This window comes from Mustelus asterias, chromosome 21 (assembly GCF_964213995.1).
Source record: "Mustelus asterias chromosome 21, sMusAst1.hap1.1, whole genome shotgun sequence".
Lineage (NCBI taxonomy): Eukaryota > Metazoa > Chordata > Chondrichthyes > Carcharhiniformes > Triakidae > Mustelus > Mustelus asterias.
In genome coordinates this window covers 74,474,156-74,494,017 of record NC_135821.1, presented here as the reverse complement: position 1 = coordinate 74,494,017, position 19,862 = coordinate 74,474,156, and the positions used below count along the sequence as shown (strand labels likewise).

General features: G+C 43.5%; 1 protein-coding gene across 2 annotated transcripts in view; it reads left to right on the top strand.

The window, feature by feature from the left end:
* The window catches only part of LOC144509419 (synapse-associated protein 1-like), a 40,165-nt gene that overhangs the window by 15,682 nt on the left and 4,621 nt on the right, over positions 1-19,862 (top strand). For both annotated transcript variants that reach the window (XM_078238283.1, XM_078238281.1), the window contains exons 4-8: positions 2,278-2,351; positions 7,159-7,298; positions 11,865-12,013; positions 12,220-12,278; positions 15,010-15,160. In XM_078238283.1, the coding sequence (XP_078094409.1) occupies positions 2,278-2,351; positions 7,159-7,298; positions 11,865-12,013; positions 12,220-12,278; positions 15,010-15,160 (573 nt within the window). The remainder of the gene's footprint in view (positions 1-2,277; positions 2,352-7,158; positions 7,299-11,864; positions 12,014-12,219; positions 12,279-15,009; positions 15,161-19,862) is intronic.

Here is a 19,862-nt window from a genome sequence, read left to right as displayed (position 1 = left end):
TTAGCACATGGTCTCAGCACTAATGACCAGATTATCTGCTTTGGAGGTGTTGTGATGTGGAGATGCCGGCGTTGGACTGGGGTAAACACAGTAAGAAGTTTAACAACACCAGGTTAAAGTCCAACAGGTTTATTTGGTAGCAAAAGCCACACAAGCTTTCGAGGCTCTGAGCCCCTTCTTCAGGTGAGTCCTGAAGAAGGTGAGTCACCTGAAGAAGGGGCTCAGAGCCTCGAAAGCTTGTGTGGCTTTTGCTACCAAATAAACCTGTTGGACTTTAACCTGGTGTTGTTAAACTTCTTACTTGGAGGTGTTGGCCAGGAGGGTAAGGGATCTCTCCTGCTCTGTATCCACTTTGTATCATCCACTTAGGGGAGGCGATGGTGAAATTTGAAATCAATAAAAATCTGCAATTAAATGTCTACTGACGACCGTGAAATCATTGTCGATTGTCGTAAAAACCTATTTGATTCGCTAATGCCCTTGAGGGAAGGAAATCTGCCATCCTTACCTGGTCTGCCCTACATGTGACTCAAGACCGATAGCAATGTGGTTGACTCTTAAGTGCCCTCTGAAAATGGCCTAGCAAACCACTCCGTTCCAGGGCAATCAGGAATGGGCAATAAATGCTGGCCCAGCCAGCGACACAACCAAAATTCAACTCGCAGCAAATCCCTGTGCTTGCTAATCTAAATGTGGAGATGCCGGCGTTGGACTGGGGTAAGCACAGTAAGAAGTCTCACAACACCAGGTTAATTAGTATTCTGTAACTTGATTTCTGTGTCTGTGCACTGTTGGAGAACAGATAACTACTCCATCTGACGAAGGGGCATCGCTCCGAAAGCTTATGGTATTTGCTACCAAATAAACCTGTTGGACTTTAACCTGGTGTTGTGAGACTTCTTACTGTGCTTGCTAATCTACACTGGCTCTTGGCAAAGCGACATCTTGATTTTAAAATTATCATCCTTGTTTTCAAATTGCTGTATGACCTCGCCCTTCCTTATCTTTGTAATCTCCTCCAGTCCCACAGCCCTCTGAGATATTTGCCCTGCTGTAGTTCTGGCCTCCTGTTCATCCCCAATTTTAATTGCTCCTCAGTTGTTCGCTGTGCCTTCGATTGCTTAGACCCCAGACTCGGAATTCCCTACCCACACCTCTCTGCCTGTTCATCACTTTCCTCCTTTAAGACATTCCATGAAACCTACCTCTTTGACCAAGTTTTTGGTCATTTGACTTAATAGCTTATGTGGCTTGGTACATGTTTTGTTTTAAATGCTCCTGTGAAGTACCTTGGAATGTTTCATTATGGTAAAGGGACTATTTAAATACAAGTTGTTGCAATTGTGCTCTTACTTCTCTTGCTCAATATTACATTGATTGAGTCATCAAGTAGGATAGGGCTGTGGGAAGCTTATGAAGGATGTGCCTTGGTTTTACATTCCTTTTAACGTGGGCCATAAATTAAATGTGAAATGATTGTCTTCGGGTGTGATAAAATGAATTTGCATATTAGAAATTAAATTTGATCCATTTGCTAGTCATCTTAAACCTGAGCCTTCTGCTGTTTATTTAAAGTCAGATTTTCAAATTTTCTCTTCTGAAAGTGGTGGTTGTTACTGGATTAAGATTTATGTGAGAGGTGGTCGACCATGTGGGGCGTCACAGGTGACCCCACTTCTGCTCTCACTGACACAGGTGCACATTCTAACTGGGCAAAGAGTTGGGAGACTACCACCGAATAGCAATTGGGTATAGGATTTCCGGCTCCTCTTCAGTTACAGTAGAGAAAGCCAAGGCTCGTTGTAGCTTCTAAACTTGCTGCCCTTGCCTCAAAAGGTTTCTTCACAAGAAACAGGAATTTGCATCTATCTGTGTGACCTAGTAGAGGAATGTCCAAACCAGAATTCCGAGCCCTTCCAATTCTGCCCTTAAAAACAGTGTTACTTAGGTGTCAGTGGTACCATCCTTGTCTCTGTGTTCGAGGGTCATGGGCCATCATGAAGGGACTGTGTAAGTATAACCCATTCCTTTTTTCATTTTTATTCGCTGGATTCTCTATTTGAATTGTTTGCAGCTTGAGGCAATGAAAAAGCGGATCCTAGTAATGCTGCCTAACTAACACAATTTCCAAATCAGATCACCGAGATACTTAATGACAAGATGAGATTTAAACACCATTCTCCTAATACTGTATATCTTTCATTTAGTGCACGGATGGACTACAGACTAAAAAGCAAGGAAACTGCTTCTTAATTACCATATTGGTTTTATTTCCAGATTCAGCACTTCCACCATGGGCTGGCTATAATGATGAGGAGACTATCAGGCAGCAAATTCTCTCTCTGTCTGCAGTAAGTTGCTTCCTAAGGCCACTTTGATCCCTTTCCCCCAAGTTGACTTGATATTTTCTTTTCTCCTACTTTGGAGCCAGTGACTCGTGCAATTCGCTGCACGATAGTGGCAATTTAGTTCTTCGCTAGGGTGTATATTCCTCATCGTTGTGTCTTAGCATTGAGTTAATTTTGACTTTCAGGCAATGGAGCCTTGGAAAGGATGTCACACTAGGACCCAATGTCACCCTCACTCAGTGTTGACTCTGCTGCAGGAATTGTTGGGTAGTGATGACTGTCAATCTGGCTGGTTGCTGGGCAGGAAACTTAACAAAAAGGTTGTAATACAGTCCTGCCATTCACCTGGACAGGACCTGCATGTCCTTGACCTTGCCGGATTCTTTGGCAATTAATTGTCTCTCCCGCAGTCTCCCTGCTTCTCCGTAAACAAATCGGAGAAATAAAAAGTGGTAATACAAAATTCCAAAAGATGTGCTGTGGAACAGAGTATTATGTAGCATAAATTAACTTAATAGATGTATTAATTGGGGGTGGGGGGAAGGAAGTTAGATGGTGGTGTAGGGGTAAAGTCACTGGGCAATTTACCCTGAAGTCCAGGCTCATGTTCTGTGGACACGTGTTCAAATCCCACCATGACAGCTGGTGGAATTTAAGATTCAATTAGTAAAATTTGGAATTGAAAGCTAGTCAGTCCCTGACTTTTGGTGATCATGACAACTGTTGTCAATTGTTGTTAAACCTATCTGTCCTTTAGGGAAGGAAATCTGCTGTCCTTTCCCAGTCTGGCCTGCATGTCATTGCAGACCCACAGGAATGTGGTTGACTCTTAACCGCCCCTCTGCAATGGCCTAGCAAGCCACTCAGTCCAAGGGGCAATCAGGGTTGGGCAACAGATGCTGGTCTTGCCGGTTACACCCACACTTTAAAGAATACATTTTTAAAAATACATTTAAAGGATTTGAATCCTCATTGTAAGCACTACAGCACATTCAAGGGCAAAAGAAGTAGGAAAGCTGACACGCAGAGGAATAGGGCAGGAAACTCTGCAAACAGGAAAATTCAATTTGGCCATTTGCCTCCTTTTTGTTGATCTCAACCAAATGTTACCACATCCTCAGCATATCCCTCTGTTTCCAAAAGGCACCCTGACCCTAAATATACTCTGCTTCCCCTGGTATTTTTTTTCCATATGTCTGTTAACCATTAATACAGTCATAAGCACAGCGCCAGGGACCCAGATTCGATTCCAGCTTTGGATGAATGTCTGTGTGGAGTTTGCACATTCTCCCCGTGTCTGCGTGGGTTTCTTCCGGGTGCTCCGGTTTCCTCCCAGAGTCCAAAGATGCGCGGGTTAGGTGGATTGGCCATGCTAAATCGCCCCTTAGCATCCAAAGATGTGTAGGTTAGGTGGATTAGCCATGATAAATGTGCGGAGTTACAGGAATTGGGTTAAAGGGAGGGTCTGGGTGAGTTACTCTTTTGGAGAGTCGGTGCAGACTCGATGGACCGGATGGATGACCTCTTTCTGCACTGTAGAAATTCTGTGGTAACCATTAAATGAAATTGGTTTACCCTAATTCACAATTCCAAAATTCTAAAAATGGTTATATTTCTAAAAACTATCCTCATCAAGTGTCAGATCAAGCCCAAAATGAGGTGCAATGTTTGTCTCTCTTGTTGGAATCTTGAATTGAATTCAGTTGGAATTTGAATTTGGTTTTTGGAGCAAGCAAGGAATGGATTTGGGTTTCCACTCTGAGCATCAACTTTAAGAATGGAGTAATTGTTTTTTAAGCTGCGTCATTTAAAGGCTATACTGCATAATACTCATGGAGATGATGACATGGTGGGAATATGACTGGACTATTTAGCCAGAGGCCCAAGCTAATGCTCTGGGGACAGGCATTCATATCCCAGCTGGTGGAATTTAAATTCAATTAATACATTTGGAATTGAAAACTAGTCTCAGTAATGGTGACCATGAAACTATCATCGATTGTTTTAAAAACCCATGTGACTGACTAATGTTCTTCAGTAGAGGAAATCTCTCATCCTTACTCGGTCTGGCCTGCATGCGAGTCCAGATCCACAGCAAGTGTTGTCTCTTAACTGCTTCTCTGAAATGGCCTAGCAAACCACTCAGTTCAAGCGCAATCAGAGATGGCTGGTCTTGCAACTACACCCACATCCCATGAAAGAATAGAAAATTATGCACGGCAAATAGTCGTATAACTAGTGCTTTATGCCGTAACAATATCACCTGATGATTTGTGTTCTAGGGTTTGAGCACAGCTTCTGCCTGTTCAATCACCTGCTCAGCCACCTTAGGAAACATAGTCCAGCTTCAATCCTAAAGAGTGTCGAGCAGCTCCTTGTTCTGAATGACCAGCATCCTTCAGAAAACCACTTCAGCAAAACAACTGCTGTATACCACTGCTGTGTTTAGCCAGCATTAATACATGCTCCTGAAAATGGTGTCTAAGCAAAATGTATAATTCAATCATTATTTAAATCGGAATTCTGGGGAAACAAATATTTCTAACACCCTGTCCCATCTTCAGGGTAATTCGCTTCTCTGGCTGTAGCACTGATACTAGTTTAGATTTTCCCGTTTTAATGCCATAATGCACTTTCACTTTGGTTGGCACTGTGTTACTGTTGGGATCATAATTGCAAAGTCTGGACCATTGTTTGTTTCCACTTAAGAAAATGTTTCGTTTCCGCTAGTTTGATCTTGAGCTTTCAGCATGTTCTTGCTTGTTGAGTTGCGGAAAGCACTAATGAGATCTTTGAAGTTTGTACAACTTTTTTTTTGTCATTAACAGACCAGAGAGATTAGAGACTGTGCTTCTTCAGATTAACTCGGTACTACATTCAGGCCTTAAACATGGAACATTACACACTCATTCTAAAGGTAGCATTCGGTGCCCTTTAGAGAGAATAAAGTCTTTGGCATAGTGAATGCATTTAACAGTTGACCAGATGTTCAGTTGGGCTACTCAATATAATAATTTTAAAAGAATTTAATCATCAAAATCACCTTTCATTAAACTAATCTCGGTGGAAAACTGGTAGAGATGTGAAGAATATATGGCGAAATAAAGCCACACACTTGTAAACTACGCACTTGCAGGTTATGCAGTTTGTGTGGACAAGCAACAGGCCTTTACGGGGTGTGAGAAAAACCATATAATCTTTTTGCGTTTGGGAGGGTCCCAGAGGACTGGAAAGTAGCTAATGTAGCTAGATAAACACCGCTGTTTAAGAAGGGAGGGAGGCAGCCGATGGGAAATTATAGGCCGGTTGGCCTGACTTCAGTCATTGGTAAGATTTTAAAGTCCATTATTAAAGATGAGATCGCGGAGTACTTGGAAATGCATGATAAAATAGGACTGAGTCAGCACAGCTTCGTCAAGGGGAAGTCATGTCTGACAAATCTGTTAGAGGTCTTTGAGGAGGTAACAAGGGAGTTAGATAAAGGAGAACCAGTGGACGTGATTTATTTAGATTTCCAAAAGGCCTTTGACAAGGTGCCGCATAGGAGACTGTTAAATAAGTTAAGCGCCCATGGTGTTAAGGGTAAGATCCTGGCATGGATAGAGGATTGGCTGACTGGCAGAAGGCAGAGAGTGGGGATAAAGGAATCTTTTTCAGGATGGCAGCCGGTGTCTAGTGGTGTGCCTCAGGGGTCGGCGCTGGGACCACAACTTTTCACAATATATATTAACGATTTGGAAGAAGGAACTGAAGGCACTGTTGCTAAGTTTGCAGATGATCCAAAGATATGTAGAGGGACAGGTAGTATTGAGGAAGCAGGGGGGCTGCAGAAGGACTTGGACAGGTTAGGAGAGTGAGCAAAGAAGTGGCAGATGGAAAAGTGTGAGGTTATGCACTTTGGAAGGAGGAATGGGGGCATAGGCTATTTTCTAAATGGGGTCATGCTTAGGAAATCAGAAACACAAAGGGACTTGGGAGTCCTTGTTCAAGTCTCTTAAGGTTAACGTGCAGGTTTAGTCAGCAGTTAGGAAGGCAAATGCAATGTGAGCATTCATGTCAAGAGGGCTAGAATACAAGAGCAGGGATGTACTTCTGAGGCTGTATAAGGCTCTGGTCAGACCCCATTTGGAGTTCTGTGAGCAGTTTTGGGCCCCATATCTAAGGAAGGATGTTCTGGCCCTGGAAAGGGTCCAGAGGAGGTTCACAAGAATGATCCCTGGAATGAAGAGCTTGTTGTATGAGGAATGGTTGAGGACTCTGGATCTGTACTCATTGGAATTTAAAAGGATGAGGGTAGATTTTATTGAAACTTACAGGATACTGCGAGGCCTGAATAGAGTGGACATGGAGAGGATGTTTCCACTAGTAGGAAAAACTAGAACCAGAGGGCACAACCTCAGGCTAAAGGGACGATCCTTTAAAACAGAGATGAGGAGGAATTACTTCAGCCAGAGAATGGTGAATCTGTGGAACTCTGCCACAGAAGGCTGTGGAGGCCAGGGCATTGAGTGTCTTTAAGACAGAGATAGATAGGTTCTTGATTAATAAGGGGATCAGGGGAAAAGGCAGGGGAATGGGGATGAGAAAAATATCAGCCATGATTGAATGGTGGAGCAGACTGGATGGGCCGAGTGGCCTAATTCTGCTCCTATGTCTTATGGTCTTATGCACTTCAAAAGGTAATGTTCCAATACTATCCAGTCACTTGCATTCATTCTAAGCATTGTTATGTGGCATTGAGCTAAGTATTGAATTCAGTCAAATAATATCTCGACCTGTAAGAATGTGTGTGCTGGTTTTGCTTTTCTAGGAACGCCGGAATTTTCTTCGGGATCCTCCTGCTGGTGTACAATTTAATTTTGATTTTGACGCTATAGCACCTGTCGCCATAGTGATGCTTCGGGAAGATGGACTGTTGAGCAAAATGCGTTTTGAACTCGTGCCAAAACTGTAAGTGACCACAAATATCAGTATTTTCTTTCTATTTATGAAGCAACACCTTTCCCAGTGAATATTTGTACAGATGGATCACTTTACGTCGTAAATTATCTTTGTATGAGATTGTATGCTTCAGCCATCAAATTTCAAAGTGACATAAATAAATATTTCTTAATTTAAATAAATAATTTAATGCTGCTTTTTTAAACTTGGAGCCAGGAGTTTACTTTTCCCAGCTGCAAGGATTGTAAATTGTACTCATTTACATCCCGGACATTCTCTCTTCCACCTTCTTCCATCGAGGAAAAAGATACTAAAGTCTGAGGTCACGTACCAACAGATTCAAGAACACCTTCTTCCCTACTGCCATCAGACTTTTGAATGGACCTACCTCATATTAAGCTGACCTTTCTCTTCACCCTATCTGTAACTGCAGCACTATATCCTGTAGCCTGCCCTTTCCTTCTTCCCTATGCACTCTATGAACGGTATGCTTTGTCTGTATAGTGCGCAAGAAACAATACTTTTCACTGTTCCCCAATACATGTGACAATGATAAATCAATTAAATTTTGTAGCCTTGAACATAGCAAATGTTAGCAATACAATTAAACCTTGTTTTAATATAAGCAAAATACCTGTGGATACTGGAATCTGAAACAATAACAGAGGATGCTGGAAAACCTCAACACGTCTGGCAGCATCTAATAGAGAAAGCAGAGTTAACGTTTCGAATCCTTAGACTCTTCGTCAGAACTGGATGGTGGGAGAATGTTGGAGCTGAGAGATTGCAACTAAAAGTAGCAACTTTAAGAACAAAAGACCGATGGCTGGGTGTGTGAATAGGAGGGTGGGGTTTGCGTTGAGGCAATACATGTATGGGATATTTAAAAAGCAGGGTTTAAGATGGAGGAGAAAGGTCACAATCTAAAGTTGCCGAACTCGATCTTGAATCCAATAATACATTGTTTTATACTGTGTTGCATACAAAGTGTCTCCTGATTTACCATGTACCATGGGAATTAGTTCGGATATAAATGTGGAAAAGACTATAAAAGAATGATTTGCATATATGTAGCACCTTTTTATAACTTCAGGACACTTTCCAAAGTGTTTTACAGCCAATTAAGTCTTTGAAGGAAGTGGAGAGGGACTGTAATTCCTGAATTTAGAGCCTGGGTAGCTGCTGCACCTTCAGCTGTCCAGGCATCAGTCTCTGAAATTCCTCCCTAAACCTCTCAGTCTCTTTACCTTTCTCTCTTACATTTAAGATGTTCTGTAAAGCCTACTTTTGTACTAAACGTTTGGTGATCTGTTCAAACATCTTTCAATGTGGCTTGATGTCAAATTCTCTTGATAATGCTCCTATACATTAAGACATTTTATGATGTAAAAGATGCTATATAAATACAATTGGTTGTTGTACATGTAAACATGTGCTTTTATGCTACTGTATATACAAAATCATTGCAGACTGTGACCGACTAATCTATCTTATCAGGGCAACAGGGTGAAGTAATTTGCTAGTTTAAGTAAATAAAATCTGCATCAGCAATTACTTTTATTAAGTATATAGTTTTAGCATAAATAAAAGATTAATGAATCATCAACCTCATCTTACACTATTTAATTTAATCTTTGACCTCTGCCCTTGCTGTCGATTCTATCCCTGCACACCGCCTCCCCCCAGCCAATGTCTCGTGGCCTTCCCCATCCCTAACTCTGTAACCTCATCAACTCTACAATTCCCTTCTCCACCACCCCCCCCCCCCCCAACTCTCTGTTCTTCTGAGTCTGGCCTCTTGTGAAAACTTACCCTCAGTCTCCTTCAGTGTTAGCAGCTGTGCCTTCAGCCTCTCATGCAGCGTGCTGTGATGTTTCCTCCTTAAGCACTTCCCTCTCTTCCTTTTAGACCGTCCTGAAAACGCTTACAACAAAAGAAAATAAGTATTCCAATTCGGGCTGTTACTGAGTTCCGTATTTACTGTCCAAATTTATTAATCTCTATCATATTGTTGAGATTGGCTGTTGACATTTCCACTGAGTTGTAGTAGAAGTAGGGGCAGCGCGCTGGCACAGTTATTAGTACTGCTGCCTCACAGCGCCAGGGACCTAGGTTCAATTCCAGCCTCGGGTGACTGTCTGTGTGGAGTTTGCACGTTCTCTCCGTGTCTGCATGGGTTTCCTCCAGGTGCTCCGGTTTCCTTCTACAGTCCGCAGATGTATGGGTTAGGTTGATTGGCCATGCTAAATTGCTCCTTAGTGTCTTAGTGGAGATTAGCAGGGTAAATACGTGGAGTTACAGGTTAGGGCTTGGGTGGGATTGTTGTCAGTACAGGCTCGATGGGCTGACTGGCCTCTTTCTGCACTGTAGGGATTCTATGATTCTGTTTTTGCACAGTAGCAGATAATCGCACAGCAAACATGACTGCATACATTTACTGATGTCAATGAAGTTAAAAAGTTAATGTTTATTTATTAGTCACAAGTAAGGCTTGCACTAACACTGCAGTGAAGTTACTGTGAAATTCCCCTAGTCGCCACAGTCCGGCACCTGTTCGGGTTAATGCACCGAACCTAATAATGTTTTTGCATTGATTCATGAGTTATCCATTGCAGTGCAGATGATTATATCACATACTGAATGTTTACTAAGTTATACTATGCAAAATGTCATTTGACATGCTTTTGTATCTGCATGTCGATCAAAGTCCAGCCCAGCAACAATAACTACTTGCATTTATATAGCATCTTTAATGCCGTAAAATGTACCATAATGAGTGCAGGTCAGGTCGCATTTTGCAGGCTGTATTACATAATCTTGTGTGGCAGAGATGAATTGAGTCCCTTGCTTTGAAAAGAATAAGAAGTGTAATTGGTAAAAAGGGTGGCAACCATTGAACGATGCAATGTATTAAAATCCATTATGTCATCAATCCTAAACCACTATCTATCACAAGGGAAATGTTTGATAACTGCCGCGCTTCACAGAATTGTAACAGCGCAGGAGGAGGCCATTTGGCCCATTGTTTCTGCATGATCACCCCAAACAAGCATCATGGCTTAGTGCCAATCCCCTGCCTTTCCCCGCACCCCTGCACACTGGTTTTCCCCATACCTGTTCATCCACCAGTGTAAACCAAATCTTCTTGAATTTTGGCAAAAAATTCATATTCCAAATTCCCATAGCCTTGTCCATCATGTTGAAATCCATACGGCAGCAACATTCAGGGTGCTTTGGGTTAGTGATTGCACTGGCCAAATGGACCAGGGTAATTTTATGTTAGCTGTTAACAGTGTTAGCTGTTCTTAGCTGGCACGTGTGCGGGGGGCGATTTTACCATTTCGTTGTTTAAGTGCCGGCGGACTTGAAACTGGGAGAGTTTTAGATCCATCTTTTGGGTGTATTTACAGCCCCCCCAACCCCCATACGCAGTCTGCTTGCAAAATTATGAGCGAGCCTTTGACTCACTCAGAAGCCTATGGACAGGGCTTAACGTGCCTGAAAGCCGGCAGAGGGAGGTAGTGCGCGTGTGCAGGCCTCTAATGCTGCACATGCGCATTAGCAGTAGCAGAGGTCTGACAAATAAGAGAGAGCCTCAAGCAGCACCCCCGCAATTGCGGAGGCCCACGGCCCGAGATGCAACCCCTGCTGACCTCCCCCTCCCCCCGCCGCTCAGACCAATCGCGGACACCGCCCTCCCGCCACCGATAACTGCAGAGTGGCCCTCTCCTTCCCCCACTCCCCAGTGGGTGTCGTCCAGGTACCCAGTGGGCATTGCTCAGGTGCCAGAGTGGCACTGTCAGTCTGGCACTGCCCAAGGGGCACCCCCCCCCCCGCCCTCAGCCTCCCCGGGGGGCCTCAATGGCCTCCGGTTCCATCGGCAAGGCCAAGTCAACTGCTCCCCGTTCATGGGGAGTATGTCTATTCCTCGCCGGCGAGAACCTTTCCCGGCGAGGTCATAAAGGGGGCCGAAGCCAGACGATTGAATGCTGGGCTCGGTAAGCAGATGTTAAACAGCATTTAAATACATTAACCTGCCTCTCGCCCATTTCCAGCGAGAGGCTGACCACGCCGGAAATCCGGCGCTCATAAAATGGTTGCGAAAACCAGTGCCAATCGTGCTAATCACTTTACACCCCCCTTTACCACTGCATCATGGCCAAAACCGGGCACAACGCGATGTTAAAATCGCCCCGGTGGTCTCCATTATTTTTGACCACATTGCTTGGCTAGGAAGAGCGGGGTGGGCGAAGTCAGCCCATGTTGCTATTGATAATGGATCAAGTTTTTGGGTCAGAATAAAGCCTTTCCATTCACATAATACCTATGCTGCAGAAACAGGACATTCGGCCCATCCAGTCCATGTTTATGCTTCACTTGAGCCTCCTCCCATTCCTGGTTGACATATTAAAAAAATCAGAATGTTGTACGTTTTGTGTTACACATTTTTACAGCAGTTGTGGAGCTTGGTATCGTTTTGTGATGTACACTTGAAGCTTCTGAAATTTCAGAAAAGTAATACCCATATCTGTCTGGAAGTGTGTTTTGTACAACCTTTTGTGTCTGTCTTTGCAGCGTAAAAGAAGATCAGTTCTGGAGAAACTATTTCTATCGAGTATCTCTCATTAAACAATCCGCGCAACTCTTGTCACTAGCTGGTCAGCAGGCTGAAAACCCCAAAGAGGAGTTGGAGCATCATCTGAAAAAAAGCATCACAGTTACTGGTAATCATTTTTATTCTGTTCTTCAGTCAGAATAACAAAAGCTGCCACTCTGTATGCTCTGTTTTAACATTGCTTGTGCATTTTCTATCTCCACACTCAGACCAATTGCACTACAGAAAGAAAATTGACAAATTCCAACTTTAAAAATATTTTCTGCTCCCTGAGTGGATACAGTTTTAAAAATATATCTGCTTGCTTTATAATAGATTCAACTCGGTCAAAGACACCCCCAGTCCTGATGAAAAACCAAAATGAATCTGCAGAAGTAAGTTCTATTGCATATTTTAGTGTTTATTTTACATAAATTGAAGGTATGGGGCATTCATTGAAATGTGAAACATAGCAAACCTGTGATTACTGAGTATCATAGAAACCCTACAGTGCAGAAAGAGGCCCATCGAGTCTGCACCGACCACAATCCCACCCAGGCCCTACCCCCATATTCATCCGCTAATCCCTCTAACCGACACATCTCAGGACACTAAGGGCAATTTTAGCATGGCCAATCAACTTAACCCGCACATCTTTGGACTGTCAACGCATCATTTCTAGGACACTGACCTGTAGATTTGCTGTTGAGTTTATGCTGGGTTGGCAAAGCTTCGCTGCAACATTAGTGACAATGTTATAGTCAGCTTCACAGTATTTGCTTTCTTCACTGGTTATATGGATCCCAGCTACAATCAAAATTAGGCCCAGTTATGATGGTCAACTTAGTCCACCTGGGGCCTCACACCAGAATTTCAGTATTTCACCTCTCGTGAGTGCATAGTACCGCCAACTGTAGAAGCGTTACGTTGCATTTTGAGAGGGAGAAATCCAGAGGAAAATATATCGATTAAAGTAAAATTTACTGCAGTGACGCCTTGTTTTGTCTGGATTCCTCAATCCACATTAAATTCGTAAATGAAAATAAAATCGAAACAGGGTGCAAAATTAATGGGAACAAATTGCTGCCGAGGTTACAATATAAATAATCACTAAACTCAAATTCTGTTTTGCATTAGGCAGTGCTGGTAATTTATCCTGACAAGTCTGATAATTGAGAACATTTCCCGTTTCACCGTGCTATGAATACAGAATGGAATCAATTATCTTTGCATTCGCTTGATTAAAAGAATGCTGTTGAAGTGTCTGAGTACCAAAACATTTTTCTATACATACTCCTCCAAAAACTGTTTTCTGCTGCTCAGATCCATGGGATTGTCTTTATATGATTCTACTGCTTTTCATTCAACCAATCAGAGCATCTGTGGCAGTGCAAGCATAGCTCACCTTCGCCCTCAGTCCTTTCACCAGTGAATCTCTTGTCCAATGATCACTTTACACTTGACTTAACCCCCACTCTATTGCCCTTTCCATCCTCCTCTCCATAAAGTCCAACTTGTCCAAAACAGTGTGTATCCTGTGCCACACTTAATCCTGTACACTCATCATCCCCATCCTCATTGGCCTGAAATGCATAAATGGTTAAATCCCTCCCTGACCTCTTGGCCTCTCCACCTGTCTTTCTTGACAATTTCATAACCCATTCCTTCCACCTAGCTTTTGGTCACCCTTCCTAATCTTTCCTTCCCGAGCTTCCCTAGTTTCCCGGAAACATTGGGTGGGATTTTACAGCCTTGCTCGTCCTGAAATCGTAAAATCCCACCTGAGGTCAACGAACCTTTCCATGGTCCACCCCTCGCGCGCTCCAATTCCCGTGGCAAGGCGGCACGGTAAAATTACGGACCTTAACTCTTATTTTTCTGTCCACAGATCGTACCTGGGTGGTACGATGGCAGAGTGGTTAGCACTGCTGCCTCACAGCGCCTGGGACCCGCGTTTGACTCCTGGCTTGGGTGACTGTGCGGAGTCTGCACGTTCTCCCCGTGCCTGCTTGGGTTTCCTCCGGGTGCTCCGATTTCTTCCCACAGTCTGAAAGACATGCTGGTTAGGTGGATTGGCCATGCTAAATTCTCCCTCAGTGTACCCGAACAGACGCCAGAGTGTGGTGACTAGGGGATTTTTAATCGCAGTGTTCATGTAAACCTACTTGTGACACTAATAAATGAAATTTAAACTTAACCGGACTTATTGAATTTAAAAAATAAATTATTTCCCGGGATGTGGGCATTACTGGCCTCGCTAGCGTTTATTGTCCATTTATGATTACCCTTGAGAAGGTGGTGGTGAGCTGCCGCCTTGACCCACTGGAGTCCATGTGATGTAGGTACATCCACATTGCTGTTAGGGAGGGGATTCTAGGACCTAGCAACAGTGAAAGAATGGCACTGTTGTTTCTAGTCAGGATGGTGTGGCTTTACAGCATTTGCTATTTTAATTCATGCTTACTCTGACTATCCAATGAGCCTTAGCTCAATGATGCTATGTATTGATGTCAAGTGAGTTTAGGGTCTGGCATCATTGTGATGGTTCCCAGCCTTCAATGTTCCCTAGTTTTGATTTGATTTGATTTATTATTGTCACATAAATTAGCAAACAGTGAAAAATATTGTTTCTTGTGCGCTATACAAAGCATACCGTTCATAAAGAAGGAAATGAGACAATGAAGAATGTACTGTTACAGTCATAGCTAGGGTGTAGAGAAAGATCAACTTAATGCAAGGTAAGTCCATTCAAAAGTCTGACAGCAGCAGGGAAGAAGCTGTTCTTGAGTCAGTTGGTATGTGAACTCGGACTTTTGTATCATTTTCCTGAAGGAAGAAGGTGGAAGAGAGAATGTCCGGGGTGTGTGGGGTCCTTAATTATGCTGGCTGCTTTGCCGAGGCAGCAGGAAGTGTAGACAGAGTCAATGGATGGGAGGCTGGTTTGTGTGACGGATTGGGCTACATTCATGACCTTTTGTAGTTCCTTGCGGTCTTGGGCAGTTGAAGAAAGACAGTTTTGTATCTGATATTGTTCAGCGTATTGGCAAAACAGGGTAGATGGGCAAGCATTGTTTTTGTATACATTCCAACTATTTATTATAAAAACAAAATGTCTTTCCTTTATAGGTTCATCCTTTAGAAGAGATTTCAACAAGTCCGGTCGCTAATGAGTTTGTGAGCGATGCATATGATACATCAACCCTAAACCAGGAAGACTTCTTGAGGGGCATGAAACAATTAGGCATGAGTGGTGATCAGACAGCATCTGTTAAAGATGGTAGGTGCAACGGAAAAATATCAAGCTAAAACATGTTTTATTTAGTCCTTAGATGGAGCAGAAATGGTTACATATTCAGATAAAACACAAAACTACATTATTTATGGATATGATTGCCCAGGAGATGGACATTGTCTGTTAGAAATAATCAATTATCACACATTCTGTGCAAAACTTCATTTTAAAAACATATCTGTCGGGTAAATCATAGAATCTCTACAGTACAGAAGGCGGCCATTAAGCCCATCAAGCCTGCAACGACAACAATCCCACCTAGGCCCTATCCCCGTAACCCCATGTATGGCACGGTGGCACAGTGGTTAGCACTGCTGCCTCACAGCGCCAGGGATCAATTCCAGCCTCAGGTGACTCTGTATGGCGTTTGCACATTCTTCCCATGTCTGCGTGGGGGTGCTCCGGTTTCCTCCCACAGTCCAAAGATGTGCAGGTTAGGTGGATTGGCCATGCTAAATTGGGGGATTATTGGAGTAAAGATATGGGGTTATGGAGAGAGGGCCGGGATAGGATCGTTGTTGGTGCACACATGATGGGCCGAATGGCTGCCTTCTGCGCTGAAGGGATTCTATTCTAGCTACCCTGCTAATCCCCTGACACCAAGGGGCAATTTTAGCATGGCCAATCAACCTAACCCACACATCTTTCGGACTGTGGGAGGAAACCCACGCAGACACGGGGCGAATGTGTGAACTGCACAGACAGTCACCCAAGGCCAGAATTGAACCCGGGTCTCTGGCGCTGTGGGGCAGCAGTGCTAACTACTTTGCTGCCCATTAGAGACTGCACTATTCTTTAACTGGGTACCATAATTTATGCAAGTTACAAGGCAGCCTCCAAATTGCCCAATGACTGACTGCGGTCATCATCAATTTGCATCTGATTTTTGAAACTCTTTTTGCTTTAATTTTGAGAATACAATTTATTTAAGTGTTTACTTTTGCAGTTTATTGACCAAAATACAATTATATAAGTGAAAATAAAGTGTAGCCCTTTTGTCAAGTGCTGCTATTGGAAGGAAACTATATTTTAAACACTTGTACGTGAAGCAGTTAGGTTCCACTAATGCTACGGGACCACCATAATTATTTCTCTATTTTGGATGAGTGAGTGAACTTGTTATCATATTTTGATTTGATTTATTATTGTCACATGTATTAGCATACAGTGAAAAGTTGCGCATTATACAAAGCATACCGTTCATAAAGAAGGAAATGAGACAATGAAGAATGTAGTGTTACAGTCATAGCTAGGGTGTAGAGAAAGATCAACTTAATGCAATGTAGGTCCATTCAAAAGTCTTAAGGCAGCTGGGAAGAAACTGTCCTTGAGTCGGTTGGTACGTGACCTCAGACTTTTGTATCTTTTTCCTGACAGAAGAAGGTGGAAGAGAGAATGTCCAGAGTGCATGGGGTCCTTAATTATGCTGGCTGCTTTGCTGAGGCAGCAGGAAGTGTAGACAGAGTCAATGGGTGAAAGGCTGGTTTGCGTGATGGATTGGGCTACATTCAGGACCTTTTGTAGTTTCTTGCGGTCTTGGGCAGAGCAGGAGCCATACCAAGCTGTGATACAACCAGAAAGAATACTTTCTATGGTGCATCTGTAAAAGTTGATAGAGTTGTAGCTGACCTGCCAAATTTCCTTAGTCTTTTGCGAAAGTCGAGGCGTTGGTGGGCTTTCTTAACTATAGTGTTGGCATGGGGGGACCAAGACAGGTTGTTGGTGACCTGGACACCTAAAAACCTGAAGCTCTCGACCCTTTCCACTTCATCCCCGTTGAAGTAGACAGGGGCATGTTCTGTTCTACGCTTCCTGAAGTCGATGACAATCTCCTACATTTTGTTGACATTGCACCAATTTAGCAGATTCTCTATCTCATTTCTGTACTCTGTATCCTAGGTACAATACTGTTACAACTTGCAATCTTCTGTAATGAAAAGCACCAATAAATAATTGAACAAGTTGATTAACCTCCCTTAGCCTTCTGACATGCATAGTGTTGCAGGAATTCTGTTTGGTTGCCTTTAGTACGGTTCAAAAGCTTCATTAGATTTTAAAATATATAAGAACACTCAATGGAGGGTTCTCCTGTAATCCTTCTGATCTTAGCATTTATTATAAGGACTCTTGGAACAACATTCCATCGTAATTTTCTGCCGAATAATTGATTTTTCAAATGCAGTCTCAGTATTTTTATGCAACTATTTCCTAAATTCAGACTGGCAATAGAATCTAAGTAATGATAGTTCGTTAGTCAATTATATTGGCCACTGAAAAATCACAGCCCACTTTCATTCAACTGTCACACCTAAATCTTTTCTCTGCTCCACGCTTGTTAGTAATACTGTTCACTATGAAATCATGGCCGTGATTCTCCCATCGCGACCCACAACTTTTCTGTCGGGTCGCGGTGGGAGATGCGCGTCGCTGGCCTTGAACAGGGATTTGCGCATGCGCCAGGAACACATGGAATCTCCCAGAGCCGGCGAACAGTCGCCGGTCAGACCACACTGGAAACCAGCGGGAAGGCAGGTAAGTAATTTAAATCTTTTTTTAATATGTTTTAAATATACTTAGCAGTTCATTATCGGGAACTTTCAGGTCCCGATTGAATCTCCCAACCTGCCAGGAATACTTAATTCCGGCTGGGTTTAGACGAGCTCCCCACGTTCAGGGAACTAGCAGGAGACCCCGCCAGAATGAAGGGGAGAGAATCGGGGGGCCCCCAGGTGGTCGGGCGGGTGGGGGGGGGGGTGGGGGGTGGGGGTGGTGTGATGCCCCCTGGGCATGGGCACCCTGGCAATGTCAGCCTGTGCCCCTGGCACTACCCAAGGGGCACCTTGGTACTGCCCATTGGGCATCGGGCAGTGACAATGGGGCAGGGCCTAGGGGCAATTGGTGGGGGTGGGAGGTCCCGTTGTCACCCTGCAGACAGGATCGGCCTGAGCCTGGGAATTGTTGTGGGGGCCGGGGGGGGGAGCTGGAGGGGCAGCACTGCGGGGGTCCCGGACTGGCCAGTGATCGGGCTGGCCAACAAACGGGGAGTCTGACAGATCGGGGCCACTGCACATGCGCAGAGTTCCGGAACTATCAGACTCCGGCACGAATAAGCCCCATCCCTCTGGATTTTTTATGATATTCACGATTGGGACCTCTGCAGTACACAGAGTGCAGAGATTCAGGTGAGAAGCTGAACTGAGAAAACAGTCAGGATTTAGAACAGTTTTCCCACCAATTCAACACTTTTGGGAGAATCACCCCCCCCCCCATGTTTCTCATATGCAGTGTCGTATGCTACTTTATTAACATTGCTCCTTTACATTTCCTAAGTACTTGTTTTCATTTATCGAGTTGTTTTCTACAAATGTTGCTCCTCTCCTGAAAACATTGATGGCCCTTAATAAAGTTAGGTCTTTCTGCCCCTTTCCTCCTAAAAAAGTTGCTCTGTAGAACACTATCATGTAACATCAACATGCTGTAGCTTGAAAAGCAAGGCTCCACCTACTCTCTGTTCAAATTGAAGAGAATATTAGAGTCTCCTCTAAATCACAATCTGTATCCTTAAGTTAAACAGGAGAGCTTGGCATAAGACTAATATTTTGCACTCCATTATGATATATTGCACTTTAGACCAAGTGGAATGCTCACCACATTTTCCTGTCTATTCCATAAAGTTGTTAGACCATTACAATCCAGACTAATAGTAGTAATTGATGCATGCTATCACACACGAGCAGTGAGGCACAACATGATACAGTTCTAACAATGCAAATATTTGGAAACCAGGAAATAAAATATCTCCACATGGGACTTCAGTATTGTTTTTGTATTTGATAAGCTTCTGGTCTTTTGGATGAAATGTTTTTTGAAAGCTCTTCAGTGGAATATGAGATATTGCACGGAGCCTGGCTGTCAGTGGACTAACCTAAACATTACAGGAAGAAGCCACATCTTCTGAATAATTTTGAGTCCAACTTTAAGACCATGAACTGAGACTAAATACACTACACAAAGGGCCATTGCAAGGCTCAATACTGAGCAACTTGACACTGCATTTTCTAGGCCCTAAGCAATATGCATCTTGAAATTCCTCCCAGAACTCCATGTCTTCCTCAGGTACCATGTCCTAAGAAGGCATTGGCGACCATGGACTTCCACTGGATTGGTCCATGATTGTTCTGGACAAAGTACTGCAGTGGTTTGCAATTGCTTTCTGTAACCTGGCTGACCAGCAAACCCTCCTGATCTAACCAGGCATTTACAGGCTGATAATCAACCTCTTTCACCATGTTATGGACAAGCCTTCTGTGGCCATCAAGCCTCAGCATGGGGCTTGAACCTGGAGCTTCTGATTCAGAGGTGGGAACACTACCACTGCACCACAAGACCTCATCCTCCTGGAACAAGGCCCCTTTTATTTGCTTAATAACCAAGTTGATCCCATTTAGCAAACTGACTCTCGCTTACATTTAAAGGATTTTTAAAATTCATTCATAGAATGTGGGTATTGCTGGCAAGACCAGCATTTATTGCTCAACCCTACTTGTCGTTGAGAGGGTAGAGCTGAGCTGCCATCTTGAATACAGCCCATATTGCCTACTTGAACCCTTGTGCTCAGTTGTAAGGTACGAGTAAGTAAGTAAAACAAGTATTTGTGGGATGAAAAATTAAGATTGGCTACTAATGT